General features: G+C 42.5%; 1 protein-coding gene across 5 annotated transcripts; it reads right to left on the bottom strand.

Annotated features, from left to right (window-relative positions):
* Positions 1 to 7,960: 7,960 nt before the first annotated feature.
* me3 (malic enzyme 3, NADP(+)-dependent, mitochondrial) lies at positions 7,961 to 20,766 on the bottom strand. 5 transcript variants are annotated; one of them, XM_037239395.1, is made up of 15 exons: positions 20,554 to 20,766; positions 20,242 to 20,406; positions 19,765 to 19,959; positions 16,530 to 16,663; positions 16,181 to 16,330; positions 13,345 to 13,420; positions 12,987 to 13,252; positions 12,812 to 12,921; positions 12,385 to 12,482; positions 12,182 to 12,295; positions 12,010 to 12,115; positions 10,440 to 10,582; positions 10,170 to 10,343; positions 9,914 to 10,012; positions 8,617 to 8,778 (listed from the first exon to the last, which is right to left on the bottom strand). In XM_037239395.1, the coding sequence occupies exons 3-15, from the start codon at positions 19,948 to 19,950 to the stop codon at positions 8,617 to 8,619; spliced, it is 1,818 nt and encodes a 605-aa protein (XP_037095290.1). In that variant the 5' UTR covers positions 19,951 to 19,959; positions 20,242 to 20,406; positions 20,554 to 20,766. The 5 variants fall into 5 exon arrangements, with proteins under 5 accessions (XP_037095291.1, XP_037095290.1, XP_037095293.1 ...); XM_037239398.1 differs by lacking the exon at positions 20,242 to 20,406 and having other exon boundaries at positions 20,549 to 20,766; XM_037239397.1 differs by lacking the exon at positions 20,242 to 20,406.
* Positions 20,767 to 21,436: the final 670 nt, after the last annotated feature.

Below are 21,436 nucleotides of genomic sequence, written 5' to 3'. Positions count from 1 at the left end.
TACAGTAAATGCACAAGTTTGCCATGGAATCAGGGTCATCACTTTTAAAACTGGCAACAACATCAACAGCAGATTTCCAAATGCTTGGGTTCACATTTTTTGAAAAGGATAGATTGATAATTTCAGTGATGGTCTGTGTGACTGATATGATGAGGTCCTTAAGCAACTGTATCCATATCAAAAATATTATTTGTCGATATATAATTTGAATGGTCTGAGTGATTTAATAGTCTGTGACACTCAAGACTAAAAACTGGGTCTGTCGATTGAAAAACTGTACATGTCCGTAGATGTAAAACAACTTACTATGTTAGTCACAGAATTAATGAAATAATGATTGAATGTCTCTGCTAAAGTTGAAGTATTATTTGATAGTTGTCTATTTATTTTAGTTTGCCCTGTGGGGCGATCACCTGTGTGTTTTTTTTTTAGCTGGTTCCATATTATTTTGACATTTCCGTTTGATTTTTCAATTATGGTGATAAAGAAAGCAGCCTTTGCTTTTCTTAAAGATCTGACTTCTTTATTTCTTAACATGGCAAAGTGCTGTCTAACATTTGTTGATTTAGTTTTATTTGCTACTTTCAGGGCTTGACCACATTCTTTCATGAGTTTAATATCAACTGTATGTTTATTCAAGGAACACTGTTGTTGTGTTGCTGATATTTATTTATTTGTGTAAATTCAGAAATAATTATTTTACATTGTTTTAATTATTAAATAATTAAGTGATTTTAGAAATATCTGGCTGTTGTAGTATTGAAGGAATGGGGTCGAAATACAAAAAGTCCTGCCTAGCTACAAAAACAGATATGCTCAACCTCATTGAATAAAGTACATAAACAGAAAAGTATATTCACATATTAAATCAATAAAAGAAACATTTTAAGCATATAATTATACCTACACACCAAATCAATAAAGAAGACATAACGACATTTTTGATAGGTGGTAATGACAAAGGTTTTTATAACTTTATGATCTGATATATATTTCTGAGCACTTTGAAATAACAAATGTTTTTTGATATATTGCCTGAATAGCTTAATGACCCTTAAGGAACTGTTTAATGCATGCATCACGGACACTGCCAAAGTCGTCTAAAAATGTTCAGTACTTGATTGTATCTTATGTTTTGACTAATGCTAGACGCCAGTTTTCGATTACTACTGAACGTCTGGACAGAGGGAAATATTTTGCCTAACAAAGAAAAGATATGGTTGGAAGCATGATTAAACTAAGGATATGATGACGTAAGCAAGTACATGGAGTATCAAAAGAACAAACAAACAAAAACAGGGTAAATGGTGAGAACAAACTTTGCATAGTGAGGGAACATTAATAGATTAATGATGTCACAGCCAAAAAGCTCACATAATTTCGTACAAAATGACAAAATTGAAAGAATGATGAAAGATTGAGGTGAGACAGTGTATGTGCAAGAATGGAGGAGAATGTTTACAGGAAGGTCACTTGGAGAATCCAAGATGGCGGCGCCCCAGTTGGCCGCGGCCGCTACGGGTCTCAGCAATCGACGAGGATTTTCACAAAATATGTCGCCTAGGACACTACAAACAACACAAAGTTTAGTTTATCCATCCAGTAGATTAGTGTATGATCGCCAGCGCCTGCTGGAGGTACGGTCATCGAGTGTTTTCGGACTCGTAGCCACAACTACCCTAGTCTGTTTGCGTAGCCTTGGAGTGCTTAGGGCGCTAGCCCCAGAAGCTCACGACGCAGCGGGCTCGCCGGGCAGCACACGCCGGAGGAGGAGTAAGCGTAGGCGGTGTGACCGGCGGCGAAAGCGCGGCTGTCGAGGTGGGCTAACGGCTAAGCTTAGAGCTAACCCCTACAAACCGCCGCTTCCATCCATCTTCCTCTCCAACGTCCGCTCACTGGATAATAAAATGGACCATCTAAAACTGGAACTCTCTTCAAAGAGGGAAGTTAGAAACTGCTGCGCTCTCATCCTGACGGAGACATGGCTGAACTCATCAATGCCGGACAACGCCGTTAGCCTGGAGGGGCTCGCTACATTCCGCGCCGACAGAAACAGCGAGCTAAGCGGTAAATCCCGAGGAGGTGGGCTGTGTGTCTACATCAACAACAACTGGTGCAAAAATGCTAGATCTGTCGCCAGCTTCTGCTCTTCGGACATCGAGCTTTTGACTGTTAACTGCAGACCCTTCTACCTGCCCAGAGAGTTTACTGTTGTTAGCATCACGGCTGTGTACGTGCCTCCTAGCGCTAACACTAAAGAGGCCATGAGGGTTCTCTATCGGACAATCAGTGAGCTGCAATCCACGCACACAGAGGGGGTTTTCATCATTGCTGGGGACTTCAACCAGGCTAGCATGAAGACTATTCTCCCTCATTTTTACCAACACGTGGATTTTCCAACTCGGGGAGAGAACACTCTGGACTTGGTTTACACCAATATAAAGGATGCATTCAGAGCAGCCCCCCGCCCCCACCTCGGCTCTTCAGACCACCTATCTGTTATGCTAACCCCTGCATACAGGCCCCTGCTGATCAGAGCAAAACCCACAGTGAAGCAGGTGAGGGTGTGGTCTGAGGGGGCCATGGAGGCACTCCAGGACTGCTTTGAGTGCTCTGACTGGGACATGTTCAAATCAGCAGCAACATATGACAATCAGATCGACATTGATGAGTACGCCATGACTGTGTCAGCCTACATCAACAAATGCTCCGAGGACGTCAGCACCACTAAGAACATCATCACCCGAGCCAACCAACGACCCTGGATGACTGAGGATGTACGTCATACGCTACGAGCACGGAACTCAGCCTTCAAGTCTGGCGACAAGGAGGCACTGAGGACAGCGAGAGCCAACTTGAACCGTGCCATCAGGCTAGCGAAGCGAAGCCACAGTCGGAAAATTCAGGATTTTTTCCACGACGCCAATAACACCAGGAGTATGTGGCAAGGCATACGGGCGATCACGGACTACAACTTACCCTCCCCCCCGGTGGGTGAGGTTGATGCTGACTTCCTAAATGGTCTAAATAACTTCTTTGGGCGTTTTGAGGCACTAAACAGCACTCCTGCAGTTAAAACTGTTCCCCACCAGGAAGAGGAGGCCCTCTGCCTTGACTCAGCCGACGTGTGGAAGACTCTGAGAAGAGTCAACCCACGTAAGGCCCCAGGCCCCGACAACATACCTGGGCGGGTGTTCAAGGAATGTGCAGGCCAGCTGGCTGGTGTCATCGCAGACATTTTTAACATCTCGCTGGACCAAGCCAAAGTGCCAGTGTGCTTCAAGGCTGCCTCCATCATTCCGGTGCCGAAGAAACCTCAAATCACCTCATGGAATGACTACAGACCTGTGGCACTGACTCCCATCATGATGAAGTGCTTCGAAAGGCTGCTCAAAGATCACATCGTCTCCAGACTCCCCCCAACATTCGATCCGTTCCAGTTTGCCTACCGGCAGAACCGCTCCACTGAGGATGCCATCTCCTCCGTTCTTCACCTGAGCCTGGCTCACCTGGAGGAGAGGAACACCCACGTGCGGTTGCTGTTCCTGGACTTCAGCTCAGCGTTCAACACCATCATTCCACAACATCTGGTGGAAAAACTGGAACACCTGGGCTTCAGCACCCCCCTTCGGAATTGGCTGCTAGACTTCCTCACCAACAGACCTCAGTCAGTCCGGGTCGGACGGAACACCTCAGATGTCATCACCCTCAGCACAGGCTCCCCTCAGGGCTGCGTCCTGAGCCCCCTGCTGTTCACCCTGATGACACACGACTGCGCCCCCAGGTTCACCACCAATCACATCGTGAAGTTTGCAGACGACACAACGGTGGTGGGCCTCATCAGGGACAACAACGACCTGGACTACAGAGAGGAGGTGGAGCAGTTGGTGGGCTGGTGCAGAGAAAATAGCCTGATCCTGAATGTGGAGAAGACGAAGGAGATCATCGTCGACTTCAGGAAGAACCAGCCTCACCACGCTCCACTGATCATCAACAGCTCAGCTGTGGAGGTGGTCAGCAGCACTAAATTCCTGGGAGTCCACATCACAGACAACCTCACCTGGACTGTGAACACCACAACACTGGTCAAGAGGGCACAGAAGCGCTTGTACTTCCTGCGGAGGATGAGGAGAGCCCACCTGCCCCCACCCATCATGAGGACGTTCTACCGAAGCACCATAGAGAGCATTCTGACAAGCTGTCTCTCGGTGTGGTGTGGAGGTTGCAGCGCCTCCGATTGGAAGAATCTGAGGAGAGTGGTGAGGACAGCAGAGAGGATCATCGGGGCTCCTCTTCCCTTCATTCAGGACTTGTCATCCCAGCGCTGCGTGTCCCGAGCCCGTAATATTATCAGTGACCCATCACACCCCCACCATGGACTGTTCTCCCTGCTGCCCTCTGGGAAGAGGTTTCGCAGCATCCGCTGCAGGTCCACCAGGTTCTGCAATAGTTTTTTCCCTGCTGTCGTCAGACTGTTGAACATTCAAACGTAGCATTCCTCTGCACACTTGTAAATACTGCTTTTGTCTCCTGCACTGTTTACATACTTTATCACTGCTGCACTTTGTACTTTATAATTATCTTATTTCATATTTTTATATAGAATGTCACTTTTTTTTTAACCAGCCGAAATACCACTACATTGTTGAAAGCCGTATGCAACGAAATTTCGTTTTGTACACACCTAGTGTTGACAAAATGACAATAAAGTTCTGTCTAAGTCTAAGTCTAAGTCTCTAAGAGATAAAAACCAGCAGGTGCCAGAGGGAGCCAGCCAAGGACTCGGCCAAAGATGATCGCCAAGGCCGAAAGACGGGATGGAAGACAACAGCCCCCACACACACCGAATCGCCCATAACCAGCACCCACTCCCATGGAATCAGAATCTCCTGCGAACTTGCCACACCCCCTGACTCATCACCCATCAAACTCGGCCCACACTGGCACGTGCAAATGAATAGAGGCTTTGCAGCTGACGTCATCAAGCTACCCACATTAGCTTGGCGGCCATCTTGGCGGTCAACTTTTCAGTGCCGGTCAACGACTCACACACGCTTTCTTGTTATATCTGCTGCTATTTGAGCTTAAAAATGCCGGATACCTGCTGTGCTGTTGGATGTAGCAATAGACGAGGTGATAAACCAAATCTTAGCTTCTATAGATTTCCGGCGAACATGAAAAAACGTGATAAATGGATCGCGGATATTCGTCGTGAACGATGGAAACCTACGATTTACACAAGGATATGCAATGAGGACTTCATATCAGGTATGTAAACAAACTATTCACCCCTGATTTGTTTCACAAAATGTGAAATAATACAATATGGGATGATACAAATATGATTGTTGAAAATGCTGGGTGCATTTTTAGAAAAGCAGCAAGAGCAGCAAGGCAGGGAATGGGATGATTTCTTCAGTTCACCCCCCCGTTTTTATTTTGTGTTTATTTTTTCATGATGCTTCATCTGATTGGCTTGAAAACGTTATCAATGTAAATATTGAACTTCATATTGGAATTGAACAATTAATTCTCGAGTGAATGCATTAGGAAATTTCCCCAAAAATTATTATGAACCTTGCGAAACAATTTTTTTTTAATGTAGCATTTTTTAACAAGAGGGTTTTTGTTACTTCATTTGGCACAAGGTAAAATCTACATTGGTAAAGTTTTCAAGCCATTGGCACAAGGTTAAAATTTTTATTGGTTAAGTTTTCAAGCCAATCAGATGTGGCATCATGCAAAAATAAACAAAAAATAAAAATGGTAGCAACTTGAACAGACAGGTACAGTATCTGAATGATTTCACTCTATTCAGTTTTTTAATATGTCAAGTTATGAAATGCCATTACAAAACAAATCGACGAGGTAATTATAAATATCTGGATATGAGCGTTCAGGCAGGTCGGCTGTTGCAAAATGCTCGGGCGATTTTAGCATGCTTCTCGGTAAAAGGTACGGATCCGTTGTGCCAAGAAGGTTCAACTTCTCTCTGTAACGTTTCTTGGAGTCTTCATCCAAATGCCTAACTTCGTTGGATAGCAAATCAGCCATAATTCGGAAGAAATCGGTGAAAACGTAGCGCAGAAATCAGACAACCCATACAAACACGTAGGAACGAGCTGACGAGTTGACCGCCAAGATGGCGGCATAACACAAAATCACGTGATAAAACCACGTGACTGCAAAGCCTCTATATAAGCTGACCAAAGAACCTTGAATGTTGCCTTTTCTGAATGGAGACTTTCTGGTCTTGAGCATGGTCGCACGAAAGGCCCAGCGCTGTATTGTACTTTCCTGAAAACAGAGGTTTCTTAACAAGAATTGTGATTGAACTCAACCAACCTGTGTAAGTCTAATTTCTGCTTCAGTGTCTTAACATTTTCCTAAATCTGAAGAAATCAAACGAGCACGCAGTGAGTAAATTGGATAACAGGTGATTGGCAATGGCTTTTGCCGTGAGGCGCAGATAGCGCGCTCCCTAAATTGTGGACAAAATCCAACAGTACCCAAAAAGAGGAGTGTCTTTGCATCGAGGTTTATGCAAAGAGCTCACGTAATTATATCGTTGCTTTTTGGTGAAGTGATTGAGTGTTCCGTCCAGGGCCGGTTCTAGGAATGCACATAAGAGGGGGCAGTCAGAAATGTGAAGGGGGCATGTTCTTTTTTTTTTTTTACACATTTTTAACACTGTTAGTGTTTTCTTTACGGCAGTTGTTAGCTGTGTGTCCAGATCTCAACCTGGAGAAGTGGATTGTACTCTGTCAGGCCTCTACACTAAGACCTGTCCAGCTTGGGTGTCCCACCTGAAGATTAAAGCTTCTGCTGGTATTGCTCTTAGGGTCACTGAGGCACGCAAACCCCCTGACCACAATAAGGTGGCAATCTCTCAGGGGGGGGGGGGAGGGGGGACATATAATATGAATGTTATATTAACTATTATTTGAGTTGTCGTTAATCATTAGTTATATCACGGGTCATTACGACGAGTTTGGTGGAGTTTTTACTGCTTCTTCCAACTCCTACCGCGCTGACTGTAACTTGACACTCTCTGGCTGCGTCTTGCCTCATTTGCATACTCACAGTGATTGGATGTTTACGGAGGGGCGCGGAGTCCTGACAGCAGGCTGTGTGAGGACACACACTGCACCGACATGAGAGAAGAGAGGGGGCTGATTAACGTGTGTTTCTATCAGCGGATTTTTCACTTCTAAAAGTTTGATTCGAGGAGGCAGGACATCTGTTTGAGGGGGCGTTGCCCCCTCTTGCCCCTGCGTAGGGCCGGCACTGGTTCCGTCTGTACGACTGATCTTTGAATGCACCCCGCTTCAACGGCAGAACGCGAATGAACTTAAAAGACATCAAATGAGAATAATCTTTTCTAAAAATTAAAATTGAATGACGCAAACGTGAGTTCTTCATGTTTTTATTGAAAACAACATAGTGCTGACGCCGTACGACCGACCGTACGGCATCGGTTTTTCGCTTTCCAAACAAGGCGTGCGCGCTCCCGCGGTAGGGGGAACAAAATCTTACGGGGGAACCAAATCGAGCACAACAGTACATAGTAGACTAAAATAAGTTTTGCCCATAAATCTAGTGATCAATCAGATTGATTTTTTTAAACTCACTGATTAGCAAAAAATTCTGATCAGGTTAAGCGTATCTGTAGCTATTCAGGATGTTTTTTGTTGCGTGTCATGAGGCGTGTGGGCAGTTTGGTAGGCTGCATTGTGCGACAAAACAACACAAACCTAACACTTGTGTATCTATTTTTTAACATCTTCATTGGAATTGAGTTTTGTGATAAACAGAAATAAATGTAGAATTAGGAGGGTCTTTGTCAACAATTCAGGGTTTGAGAACACCATACTACATTACTTTGAATTAAATATTTATTGACTGTTATTTTACTTTCTAAAAGTTCTGTGTATGTACATATACTAAAAAATGTCATTCTATTACCATTCTATTTTAATATCAACTTTCCCCAGCCACATTCTGATGATTGAGCACATACAAATTAATTGTAATGCGATAAACAGGAGCACAAATTTGTATTTCATGGCCACAATAAGCATTCAGTGCACTCAATAATGTGGCCAGTTAATTTTTTTCCAACCCCTTGTGACATTTTTGTTGCACTACATTTCTACTAAATTCAAAAATGTGTGTGTTGTTGTTAGATAAGACAGTTGTAAAAAACACTTTGAGACTTTGAAAAAGTTCATTATTTTTCATTTTAAAAACTTCAAGCACTGAACATCATCAACACACTTTAAAATGTCACAACACTGCATTTTGACATAAATGATAAATGTTTGGAAGGGAGTGCTATTCGCTCAGGCTGAAATGCCTGCTAGGTGTAAAATGAGGACATTGGTTAGGGATGTTACTGGACAAGGTAGAAAGACATGTTTTATGAAAGCAGTAATCGACATTGTGTGTCATTGTTTCCATGGAGACATTCAGTCAAGAAACGGGAGTGCTGTGTTGAGCTTCATATGCTATGCAACGAAACTTTGACCAAAGTTATAAGGAAAGAAATGGAGTTATAATAAAAAAAAAACATACAAATATTAGTAGTACTGTATGTACTATTTCAGGCTGCGCTGGTCACACGCCCTGCACGTTCATAGCTTCCTGTGGCCAAGCATACGTGTCCAGTGTGAATGAGTCATAATCTGGGCTGTAGATGTGAGAGAGGACAAATGCTTCTTTATCCTTCGGCTCCGGGTACACTGACGCTATGTTGTGCTTGTACGCATAGTTGACAACCTGGAAACAATACATACACATTATTAATGTTAGGGTCATGCCATTTCTGCTTCTTAAGTCCTTTGAGGGTCATATACATTTCTAGATACATTAAAGTCTTTGAATGGGTCCAGTTTGGTGGCCTCAGTATTGCATCTAAGCATTTTGCTGATGGTGTGCTTCTGTTGGCGTCATCAAACCGTAAGTTTTAACACTCACTGGTTGGGTCTGCAGCAGTGGAGAAATATGGATGGATGGATGGAAGACAAAGTTCAAGCTTCAACAACATACGTGTGCTATTTTCTCGTCCTACATTATGCATCATTGCTCACTGTTGACTTTTAAGGTTGGAAACTATCCATCCATCCATTTTCCGAACCGCTTAGTCCCCACGGGGGTCGCGGGTGTGCTGGAGCCTATCCCAGCCGTCATCGGGCAGTAGGCGGGGGACACCCTGAACCGGTTGCCAGCCAATCGCAGGGCACACAGAGACAAACAACCATTTGCACTCGCACTCACACCTAGGGACAATTTGGAGTCTTCAATCGGCCTATCAAGCATGTTTTTGGGACGTGGGAGGAAACCGGAGTGCCCGGAGAAAACCCACGCGGGCCCGGGGAGAACATGCAAACTCCACACAGGGAGGGCCGGAGGTGGAATCGAACCCGCACCCTCCGAACTGTGAGGCGGACGTGCTACCCAGCGCGCCACCGAGCCGCCTGGTTGGAAACTATATGTGTATATATGTGTATATATGTGTATATATGTGTATATATATATACACACACACACACACACACACACACACACACACACACACACACACACACACACACACACACACACACACACACACACACACACACACACACACACACACACACACACACACACACACACACACACACACACACACACACACACACACACACACACACACACACACACACACACACACACCACACACACACACACACACACACACACACACACACACACACACACACACACACACACACACACACACACACACACACACACACACACACACACACACACACACACACACACACACACACACACACACACACACACACACACACACACACACACACACATATATATATTTCAGTGTATACATTATTTCATATCAAACCTTGACAGCAATCTTGAAGGACACCTCTCTGATGTATTTTAGAGGAGGGTAGAGTCGCCCTTCAGCCAAGTGCTCCTCAGTCACCATGTCAGCAATGGCCTGACAAAAACACCATAGCTGATCATAGTCATTGTAGCAAGGACAAGAAGTCACATATAGAAATGATCCTTGATGGAAGTAATAAGAATAAGAATAAAAATAATAATAATAAAAATAAGAATTAAAATAATAATAATATTAATTGAAAAAAAAGGACCTCTGCAGTGGTGAGGAAGATGTCGTCGGATATGTGGCGAACTCCGCAGGCGATGACGCCTAGTGCCACCCCAGGGAACACGTAGGCGTTGTTTCCCTGGCCGGGGTAGAACGAGCGTCCGTCGGCCAGCGTCACCTTGTTAAACGGACTCCCGCTAGCAAAGATCCCGCGACCCTGATTTGTAAAAACAAACATAAAAGCACCACAACCACAAAGCTTCATCTCAATTTCTCACTGTCTAATGGAGAAGCGGCATCGTTAAAGTCCTACCTCAGTGATGTTGTAACATTGCTCCGCCGTGCACTCGGCCTTGCTGGTGGGGTTGCTCAGAGCAAAGATGATGGGCCTGTCGTTGTGGGATGCCATGTCCTTGATTATCTTCTCTGTGAATGCGCCGCCAATGGCGGCGACTCCTTCAAGGCCACAAAAATAAAACGCAAGGTTTCGCGTTAGAGGGTGGCTACTCATAATGCACAGGATATATCATGCTTTTCTATAGAAGCCTATACTCAAAGCGCTCACAGTGGGTGCATTATTCATATGCTCATCCATTCATTCAAACAATTCCGGTTAAAATTTACACAATTGTACAGAATGGTGATCAAATAACTGCACTAGAAAGAATTATGATTAAATGGTCACATTCCACTTTTACAGATTTGAAGAACATTACAGCCTGCCATTTGAAGTTGATTTCCTCTTCAACCGTTTTTCAAGGATTACTTCAGATTAGATGACAATGCAAATTATTACAGATGTACTGATGCATAAGTATTCATGAGCCAAATTAAACAAGCAACATTGTGCTTGGGTCTCCACTCAAATAAACCCTCTTTACCAATTATTGCCGTTATCCACATCACACTTGGCTCAAAATTGACTTTTCTTTTATTTCTCCTTAAGAAAAATAAGAGCACAAGCTGATGGTAATTACAATATCCTTAATTATGACTGACACCATCACTTTTTGTAGTAGCCAGCAGAGCATGCATGGCGTCTTTAACGCTGACCTTCACAATGGAGTTTAAAAAGAAAGCAACTACAATCAACCATCCAGTGAGTGATGAAGGTTGTAATAAAATTTGCAATATGAAGTAGTGTGTAACTTTTTTATCTTTTTTATTGAAATATTGTATTGAAAAAATAAAACCAGTTCATTTGCTTTTCATTGGACAGCTATATCTTATACATTTCATAAATTCTTCAATAAATATGATTAAAAAATATATATATAATTTAAAATTATTTTTCCGGGTAATCCAGCTGCCTCCCGTATCCCCAAAAGATGAATTTTCGGTTATTAAAGGCTCTGAACTGTCAGACGTGAGAATATGAGTGTGAAGGGTCTTTATATGCCCTATGTTTTCTGACCAGTCCAGAGTGTACCCCAAATGTTGCTCAAAGTCAGCATGAATAGGCCACAAGTCACCCATGACCATAATGAGGACAAGCACTACAGAAAATGAATTTCTCTATTTTATATTTTATATATAGCAGTTATTCCACACAAGGACAGAATGGTAGAGCAGTGGTTAGCACATCTGGCTCACAGTTTTGAGGTTTCAATCTCATTTCAGGACTCCCTCTGTAGCACTTGCTTTTGTGAATTTTCTCTCAGTTGCTACTCCAGCTTCCTCCTACATTCCTAAAACATGCATGCTGCGTATCGCTGGCTTTGGGTGCAAACCTTCTACGTATCAATTTGATCAATTTCATATTTTGCTAAAAATTCATACGGAAGTTTATGTTCTCCCCACAAATGTATGAAATAAGCAAGGTCGGTTAAATCATAACAGGTTCTGGGAACAATAATGACCTTCGGTTCCGGCTTCGGACTCACCGATAATGGCCGTGGGCTTGATGGTGTGCACGGCCTCCTCCAAGGTCTTCAGGTGGGGGTGTTCGTGCGCAAACTCCTCCTTCTCGTGGTTCAAATGACTTCGCCCCTGAATGAGAAGCGTTCGTTTTTACCTTTGACGCAAAGCCTGTCGAGACACAAGCACATGCGTTACCTTCACAATGAGACCTTTAGAGTCCACCATCCAGATCCTTTTGGCGGCCTCTTTTCGAGACAAGCCCTCCTTGGCCATAGCCATCATTAACAGGTGAGCGATACCCAGAGCGGCCTGATGGCAAAAAGAGCACATCGTTTTTATTTCTTTGATAAAGCAAAGCATTCAAGGAGGATGCACAAAAATAAATACAAATTGGTCACCTCTCCTGCCCCCTGGAAAACAAAGGTGTGATTCGACAGTTTGTCTTTGGTGATTTTTAAAGCTGCCAGTAGCCCAGCCACTGCTACAGAGGCCGTGCCTATGAGAAAAGATAGACAGCGTGATGCATTTTGTACCTGGGCCTTGATTGCATGACTTAAACCCCGCTGGCCTCTTGTTAACTGCCACTATCACATGGTGATTATAGATTCTGCCATTAAGATATGATTGCAACATTATTATTTTTTATTTTTTTGTGTTTTATCACAACTTCATCATGTCTGCATCATACAAAAACAATCAAGGCTTTCTACTCGAGTGCCAACTTGTCATCTTTTTTGACGTTTATGTTTGATGTTGCATCATGACATTGTTCTAAAAATATGCGCTTTGGCTTATAAAGGATCATAAACACTGGTCGTAGTCTACCTTGGATGTCGTCGTTGAAGGTACAATAGCGATTCCTGTATTTGTTGAGGATGCGGAATGCATTACTGTTGGCAAAGTCCTCAAATTGAATCAGGCAGCTCATCCCGTACCTGTAGGGCGACGGAGACGCATCAAGAAGGTGAGATGATCACATCGCCGCCTTGTTCCCACTCACTTGTCTGTCACAGCCTGCATAAATTCGTCAATGAGCGCGTCGTACTCCTTCCCTCGGATTCGGTTGTGCTTCAGGCCGATGTAGAGGGGATCATTGAGCAGGTCTTGGTTGTCAGTTCCCACATCCAGCAACACGGGGAGGCACTGCTGCGGCCGAACTCCGCCACAGGCTGTGTACAGAGCCAATTTCCCCACGGGAATGCCCATGCCATAGCTGCCCAGATCCCCTAGCCCGAGGATACGCTCGCCGTCTGTCACCACAATGGCCTAGATGCAAATAAAAAGACAAATAACTTGACTGGCATGGAAGGAGGCAAGGGGGAATAAAAGGATGAGGGGACGGAGGATGGGGGACTTACCTTTATGTTTTCTTCAGGCCAGGAATTGAGCAGGGTTGCAATGTGGCCTTTATCATGGATGGTGATGAAGAGTCCTCTGTGAAAGACAATACAAATTGTAGAGCTGAGTAAGCACCTTCTAGTGATGTTCGAGACCAGTGATTTCTTTTACAATCTAATACAGACAAACTGGTATCGCTGATACTTTGCGCAAATACACCTAATGTAGCTGGTAGTACTTTTTTTTTTTTTTAAAGTATCTAATCAAGACAGTGTGGAAATTACCGTTTTTTCCCATGTATAATGCGCAAAATTTAACTAATTTATTGTCCTAAAATCTGGGGTGCGCATTATACATGGGTACAATTTTTAAATTTTTTTTTTTGAAGAAAATCATGGTAAAAATCTTGTCACGGATGGTTCTTTACAACGTCACTTTCCTCTCTTTTCATTTTAACCTAACTGATCGCGGTGGTGCCTTTCTGGGCAGTCGGAGAAATCAACGCCAACAAAAAAAATACATCCAGCCTAGTTAAGAAATCACCAGAAAGATCACCATGACAATTGTGAATAATAAATAAATAATTATTATATATATTATATATATTATTATTATAATAATAAATAATTGTGATAAATAACTGGAACATCACTCAAATATTGGTGATCCCGTTGAGAGTCTCACATATTTCTTCGCTATCGAGTTTGCGACTGCATGCGCAGTGATACTGACCGGCAGAATAACATCCGGTTGTTCCCAAAGATGATCTTTTTTCTGAAATAATTTTACGTTTACGGACTTAAGTAACCCGGCCGGGTCATACCAAAGACTATAAAAATGGGACCCATTGCCTCCCTGCTTGGCACTCAGCATTAAGGGTTGGAATTGGGGGGTTAGATCACCAACTGATTCCCGAGCGCGGCACCGCTGCTGCTCACTGCTCCCCTCTCCCCCAGGGGATGGATTAAAATCACACGGGGATGGGTTAAATGCAGAGGACAAATTTCACCACACCCAGATGCGTGTGTGACGATCATTGGGACTTTAACTTTCTTTAACTTTAACTTTAATTGGGGGGTTAGATCACCAAATGATTCCCGAGCGCGGCGCCGCTGCTGCTCACTGCTCCCCTCTCCCCCAGGGGATGGATCAAAATCACACGGGGATGGGTCAAATGCAGAGGACAAATTTCACCACACCCAGATGCGTGTGTGACGATCATTGGAACTTTAAAAAAAAAAAAAAAAAAAAAAAAAAAGTCAAAATTTGGGTGCGTATTATACATGGGTAAAGGCTTTTTTCCAGCATCGACATGCCATTTTTAGGGTGCGTATTATACATGGGGGCGTATTATACATGGAAAAAAACGGTACATTAAATAGATTTACAAATATAATAAAGAATAGAGATGCACCGATCCGATATCTGGATCGGATATCGGCCCCGATATCAACAAAATTGATGGATCGGGTATCGGAAAATGCAGCCGATCTGTGAGCCGATCCTTTCCTTAATCTATTGGGACGCGGGCTACGTCATACGTCAGCAGCACGTGTGCCGCGGGACGCGGGCTACGTCATACGTCAGCAGCACGTGTGCCGCATGCCACGAGAGTTTTCTAAACAAACGCAAACATGGAGCGAACGAAAGAGTCAGCTGTGTGGAGGTACTTTAAACTGAACACGCCAACTAGCTCGACGGCAGTTTGTAATGTCTGCAAAGCTAATGTTGCCAGGGGTGGTGGTAGTACTGCCAGTTATAGTACTAGTACTAAGCGGAGCTTGTTTTCAGGGAGCACTTCTCATTGCTGCTTAAATGAGCATTTAGAGCATCAACAGGTCATGAGTGATGTGGAACGGCACCTAATGTTTACATGTTTACTATTTATTTTAATATTTGGTTACTGTGTGCTTGATCACCCTTTCTATATTTGCCCAGTGCAGTTTCAGCTGCAACATTTGTATTTTTTTTTTTAAGAAGTTTGTATCCTAATTTACTTGAATTTAAATGCTAATACACTTTATTGCTGCTGTTGCACAATTTTTGTTGCAAATAAATAATTCATTGCATTAATCTGCTTTATCTTGTTACATTTTGTCTTAGGAATGAACTGTGTAGTCATGCCTGATGCCATTGCCTTTAGTCTTTTCTGTTCCACATGTAGAGGTATGTAGCTTGTTAAGTCAACCATAATATCGGATCGGTATCGGGTATCGACCGATACGCAAACTCACGGTATCGGTATCGAAACTGAAAAAGTCGGATCGGTGCATCTCTAATAAAGAATCAAAGAATATGTCAATTTGTTAATTATTAATAATAGTATCATTGTTACCATTATTATTATGACTCAAGTATACTGAGGTAGTAGTCAACACTTGCTATTTTATAATACTGGATGACTCAAAAATCAACTAGCACTGTGAGCAGCTACAAAGGGCGCTCGCAACCCTGGCCAAGTTGATGTACTTGTTCATTGGGGTACTTGCACAAAACTTAATAACTCTCTTAAATTTAGCCAAGGTTCAGACTCAAAAACAGCAGCATTTTTTTTTTTTTTTTGGTCAACAGCACATTGGCACGGAAAAGTAAAAAGCTTTCAATAACTTTGCATCCTAAACATGTTGAGATGAAACACCCGAAAGTTTGAAAACAACCTGTTAAAATCTCTAGGAGTTTGTTAAAATACGAATGGTCAAAAATGCTTCAATTCCAAAATAAAGTAGACTTCCAGTTAGCTTTAGCATACGATTTGTTTGTAGGTCTTGGGCTGCGAAATATAGAATTGGTTTTTACAATTACTTGATTTGAATTGCTTGATACAATGCTAAAAAAGTGTGTGTGTGCTTAACTTACCGCGGCCTCCTGAAGGCCAGACCATACTGCTGGCATGCCAAGCCCACGGTGGGTGTGTAGACAATGGGCATGAACTCCTCGATGTCCGACGTGAGCACACGATAGAAGAGCTTTTCGTTCCTGTCTTGTAGCGTCATCAGCAGGATGTACCTGTCGCAGAGAGGGAGCCACTAAAAAAGGACAAGCGGCTTCCTAAATAAAGCCCCAGCAACTTTTGCTTTTACTCCACTATATACATATTCCCTGCGCCATTATTGTTACTACAAAATAAAATCAGAAGAAATGTTTTGCTGACGTAATGCCCAAAACTGCGTATGGTGTTCTTGAGGGTTAAAAGTTGGATTCTCACTTGTCCAAAGGATTGACACGCGTTTCATAGCTCTTCATGACACGTAGCACTTGAACATCCTGGGACAAGAAGCAAGGTGGCAACAGGCCATGTATGCCCAGCTGCAAGCGCTCTTCCAGGGTGAAAGCCATACCCTGCGAAAGAGAAATGTCCTGAGTCACATCCAAATTACAGATAGGGCTTCCTTGTGTTTTTCACAGATTAATTGTGTCCATTTATGTTCTTCAATGCACAATCTACAGCACTCTGCTACACCAGTGGGTACAGCGAGTCAAAAATAATCAGCTATACAGTCATATATTTAGTGCTTTTAGTGCTGGGTTAACTTTCACAGTTACATTTATGTTTCTTCTCAGTGCTCATTAATCTAGTTAGAACTGTCACTATAGTGACTTGTTTTCGAATCGATTGATTAGCCTGTCAACTATTCCATTGATTGATTTGAAACAGCAACAACGCATGTATTTTGTTGATTGGGCATGTCTTTTGTGTGGCTGGAGCTGCTGGCTCGCAGCTGAGTGTTGCTATTTATTCTGTCCAATGGTGCGACAGGCTGAACTCACTCCCCCTAGCATCACCTCCACTTGTCTGTGTTGCTTGGTGCCCTCTGAGTGCATTTACTACTACTCCAGATTCATTGTGAAAGTTGTTTGACAGGCTCAGCCGACACCTAGAGAGGTGAGGCTTATTATTTTGAGTCAAAACAAGTAATTGTCTCAGACCTACTGTTCTGCATTGTGTTATCCAGCAGTTTCATTTGGAGAGGCTGCAAAGGTACAGCTTAGCTCAAACCCATTAACAGCATTCTACTAAGCAGCCACAAGTGGCACAGTGATAAGAACCGAGCCCTACAACAAATAGCAAAAACCTGTTACTGATTGCTATTTGATGCCCACCCAAAAAATTTTGTAAGTGCCTTCAGAGGTCTTCAGACGTTAGTAGGGCATTTTTCTATTTATTTAGACAACGCTATGGCATGATTAAATAAAGTGCTTTCTCCACTAACATTGTTCCTTGGCCACAAGATGGCGCTAAAGCAATACTTTTATTCTATCTAAGACTGCTTTGTGTTGCCACAGGACCCGTTTTTCATACAGAGGGCAGGTTTGCCAATGGTACAAGACCAAACCATGTATATGTTGGATTTTGCTACACGGGAACTTCAGGTTATGATGAAATGGGCAAATATACCTCAAAGTTAAACAAAAGGAGCGACCAGTTGTTTTATTTTTGTCTACATTTACACTGACTCTTATTTTTTTTGCATTGTTAAGAAACTGAAACAATACTCTACAGTTAATTAATGGTGCATAATATAAACTTTTAACAGAGAGCCACTGAAGTAACCTCAAATAAAGTTCTCACTTGCAAATGACTTCAAGCGGTCATAATTTAAGTGGTGTACACTAGATAGAAAGAAAAGAGAGAGGGAGAACTGCAGGAAGGCTGCTACATACGACAGCACCAGGAAGGCAAAAAAACAAAAAAAAAAACACGTGCACCGAGAATTAGGACGAATTTGAGTAATCCGCCAAATTATTGTAATCACCATTTTGTTTCTTTGTCCAATTTGAGCTCATGCAAGACAAGGTAGTCACTTAAAATAACTGCCATACTTAATTGTAAATATAATATTTTTGTGAAAGTGAGATTTAATATACAAACCTACTGTACAAAACTTCCTAAAAACTCTTTCACTGTCCAAATACTTGTGCCCCCATTTCCTGAGGCACACTTTCCACAGTGAGTCACAGAAATGCTGACTTGAGAAGGAACTGGGAGCTTCCTCATGTTGACTAAAACCAAGAAAAGTTGGCAACGGGTTCAAACAACAAGGTATATGTATGTACGGGGATGGTTATGTTTGTAGTATTTCCAATGTTTTATGTGTTCTGTCATATTTTATGTTCTGTATAACCTTTTGTTACAGTGATAGCTGATGTGAAAGCGCTACATAAATAAAGATGTATTGATAAAGTTAGAGTCTTGCTGAAAACAGGAGTGGTTTCCTGCCCTCCCGAAACCTATTTATGACTCATTGCGGATGTTTGGCTTGGATCACTTTGGCCAAAGTTAGTCATCTTTGCAGGGAGAGTTTGCCTTTATAAAAACAGTGTTTTCTGGGTTAGAAATGTTTTTGTGCTTCATTAAGACATTGGTTCTGTGAAAACATCAATACTGTTGTTCAGCACAGTTACTATGTACTTGATGATGTACTGTATTTGTTTATGAATGACCCGCCACCTGGTATGCAGGGTGTTGTGTGGTGTGTTAATGTCATGACAATGCAATGACTCCTTGCAGTGACCTTGCTGTGTAAAATTAACTGCTAAGGTTCATAAAACATCCCCTATCAATAGATATAAAGCTTTGTTAGATAGTTACCAGCCACACTAAAACTTAATTTCGTTTTATCTATGAATCTCTATTGCAGCGGTTATTAAACTTTGCACGCGGACCACATAAAGTTCTTAGCTCTCCAATTACAACTATAATGACCAACAGTACAATACAGGCACGAGAAAGATATTTAATTCTGAATATTTTATGTTACAGTAAACTACTGTAAGATTACGCACAGATTGAACATTAACACACATACTAAGAAATTTAAAAAAACTACAGGCACTTAAATAATTGAATTCAAGAAAGCTTGACAAATTACTCCATAACACACACGTATCACAAAAAATACCTTTACTGATACCAGCCACGAGTCACAACGGCTGCTCAGCAGATGTGGCATCTGTGCTGCTGTATAAAAACACAGCTCACCATTCAATTGCTGACTTTTCAAGTAGTCTCTTAACCCAGAGGTCAGACATTCTATATTTATCTGCCTGTGTCTTTTACATGTAACCCAGCGTAGCAAGCCGACGCCGCAACAGTGTGCGTTTTTATGCAGTCAGTTTGCATACAGTGCCTGGTGAGACCTATGGGATACAGGTCGGAGAGCAACGATTGCTTTTGTCACAATAATGTAGAAGGGTCATGGGTCAAACTTCACACCTCTACTGTTAAGGCAGGCAAATCGCTGCCAATCATTTTAAAAATATCAATAAAATATTATTTAATAATAGTTAATTGTATTTCTGCAAATAAAGTCTTAAGGATGATTGATGCATGGCCTAGAAGTGATTTTTATACGAATACTGTCTGTAGTTATGACAAACTACAACGTTTTTGAAGGTCAGTGAGAGGCAACAGCGTGTTCCGACATATTCCATCAGCTCACCTTGTTGAGGTGGGGGTTCCTAGTGATGTCATAGCCGCGCTTCTTGGTGCTAACGCTGCCTTTGCTGCTCGCCCCGCCATGGCAGACCCTCGTCGTCTGAAAGGGGAATCCTCCGCCCGACACAACCCCCTTGGCAGCCGTGCGTCTGCACAAATACCACGCCGCTCTTCCAGTGATGGAATTCATGATGCCTGCCTGCGCTCAAACAAACACAAGATGCGCTAGTCACTCTCAAGCTGGTAAACAAGTCGCTGCACCACAACTGAGCCCATTACTTGAACACAACCTGCCTCGTGAGGCTTGTTGCCCTTAATTTAGAAATATCACAATGTTTCCTTCAAATGAAATAAACACTTACAAGTGACTATTGATAAGTTGCTATTTAAATCAGCGATAAAACAAGTCAATCCCGTTTCGCGCGGAAAATGCCGCAAGCAAACGGCTATTTCTGGCCCTCCTACCAAACTTCAGCCTTACCCGGAGACTAAAAATGTAACGCTGCCGTGTCTGTGACTCTTATCTTCATTAGAGTCTCCCGTGAACTCCAATAAAACGGTCTTCTCGGCTTGAGTGGATTTTAGAGGTGGATCTAGTTGAAGCAGCTGATCCCGGATCATTTGACATTGACTCCTTAGAGATGTTCTACGGAAAAGATGTCCATGTCGTAGTGGCCGTAGCCGAATCACGTATAATGTAGCCCTTCTCAAATAATTACACACGGTACGTACATTTTTATCTTTAGATTAAAAACCTTAATTTCTGCCTTTTAATATACAAGACAAACCTTACTGTGCTGCAGCAACTTGTGAATGTACAGTGACAGTACAGCGGATCACCAAATCGTTGCACTTAGACGTGTTTAATGCTATTTATTAAAATTAGCGGGGGTAACTCCCTGTTACTCGAAGGTCCAACAGAAAATCCCTCATGTGTCAATCGTTATTAAATTGACCCCAACGACAGCGATGTGATTTGAAGAAAGAGTATAGTTAAACATCTTTGGCGCTACTTCCTGATCAGTGCACGGAACTCTGAGAGGACCAATCAGATCACGAGACGCCAAGCGCTGTCCCGCCCACAGCTAATCATTCTAATCGCAAATTTAAATTGTTTTTGATACTTGGATGGTAACAATGTACACAATACAAATACATATATTTTCCCTCTGGAGGTATCAACAGAATATAGTTTACTGTGGCTCAAATAACGCAACCTGAGAAATCTACATTTCCTCAGCCAATCCAAAACCCATAACCAAGCAGTAGTCCTACCCACCGCCGCTATAATAGTTTGTGTGACGTTCAAATACCGTAATATCTGTAAAGATTTTCGCGAAACCTCATTAGTTTACTCTTTTGTGTCAAATACACAATACCTCCATGAGGCTCTCGGTTTTATATTCCGTTGAAGCACAAAAGCTTGGTTATCGGCGGTTGACCACAGTCATAGTTATATAGTATGTCATTATTATAAGTTAGTCCGTCGTTCTTAGTGGATCATAATTATCATTTTTAATTAACATTTGGTAATTCTTCAACGGCCAAAGGTGAACTGTCCCGTTACCGTCGGTTAACAAAAAGTTAAAAACAAAAAAAAGACTTGGACAATTGCGTCCTCTGGTGGACATTTTGACCTAGTTCCAGTCATTTATTTGTGGGTATAGTAGCGTTGT

Source organism: Syngnathus acus, chromosome 21 (assembly GCF_901709675.1).
Source record: "Syngnathus acus chromosome 21, fSynAcu1.2, whole genome shotgun sequence".
In the NCBI taxonomy this organism is placed as follows: domain Eukaryota; kingdom Metazoa; phylum Chordata; class Actinopteri; order Syngnathiformes; family Syngnathidae; genus Syngnathus; species Syngnathus acus.
The sequence above is the reverse complement of the archived record's forward strand: the minus strand, read 5'-3'. Positions and strand labels throughout refer to the sequence as shown.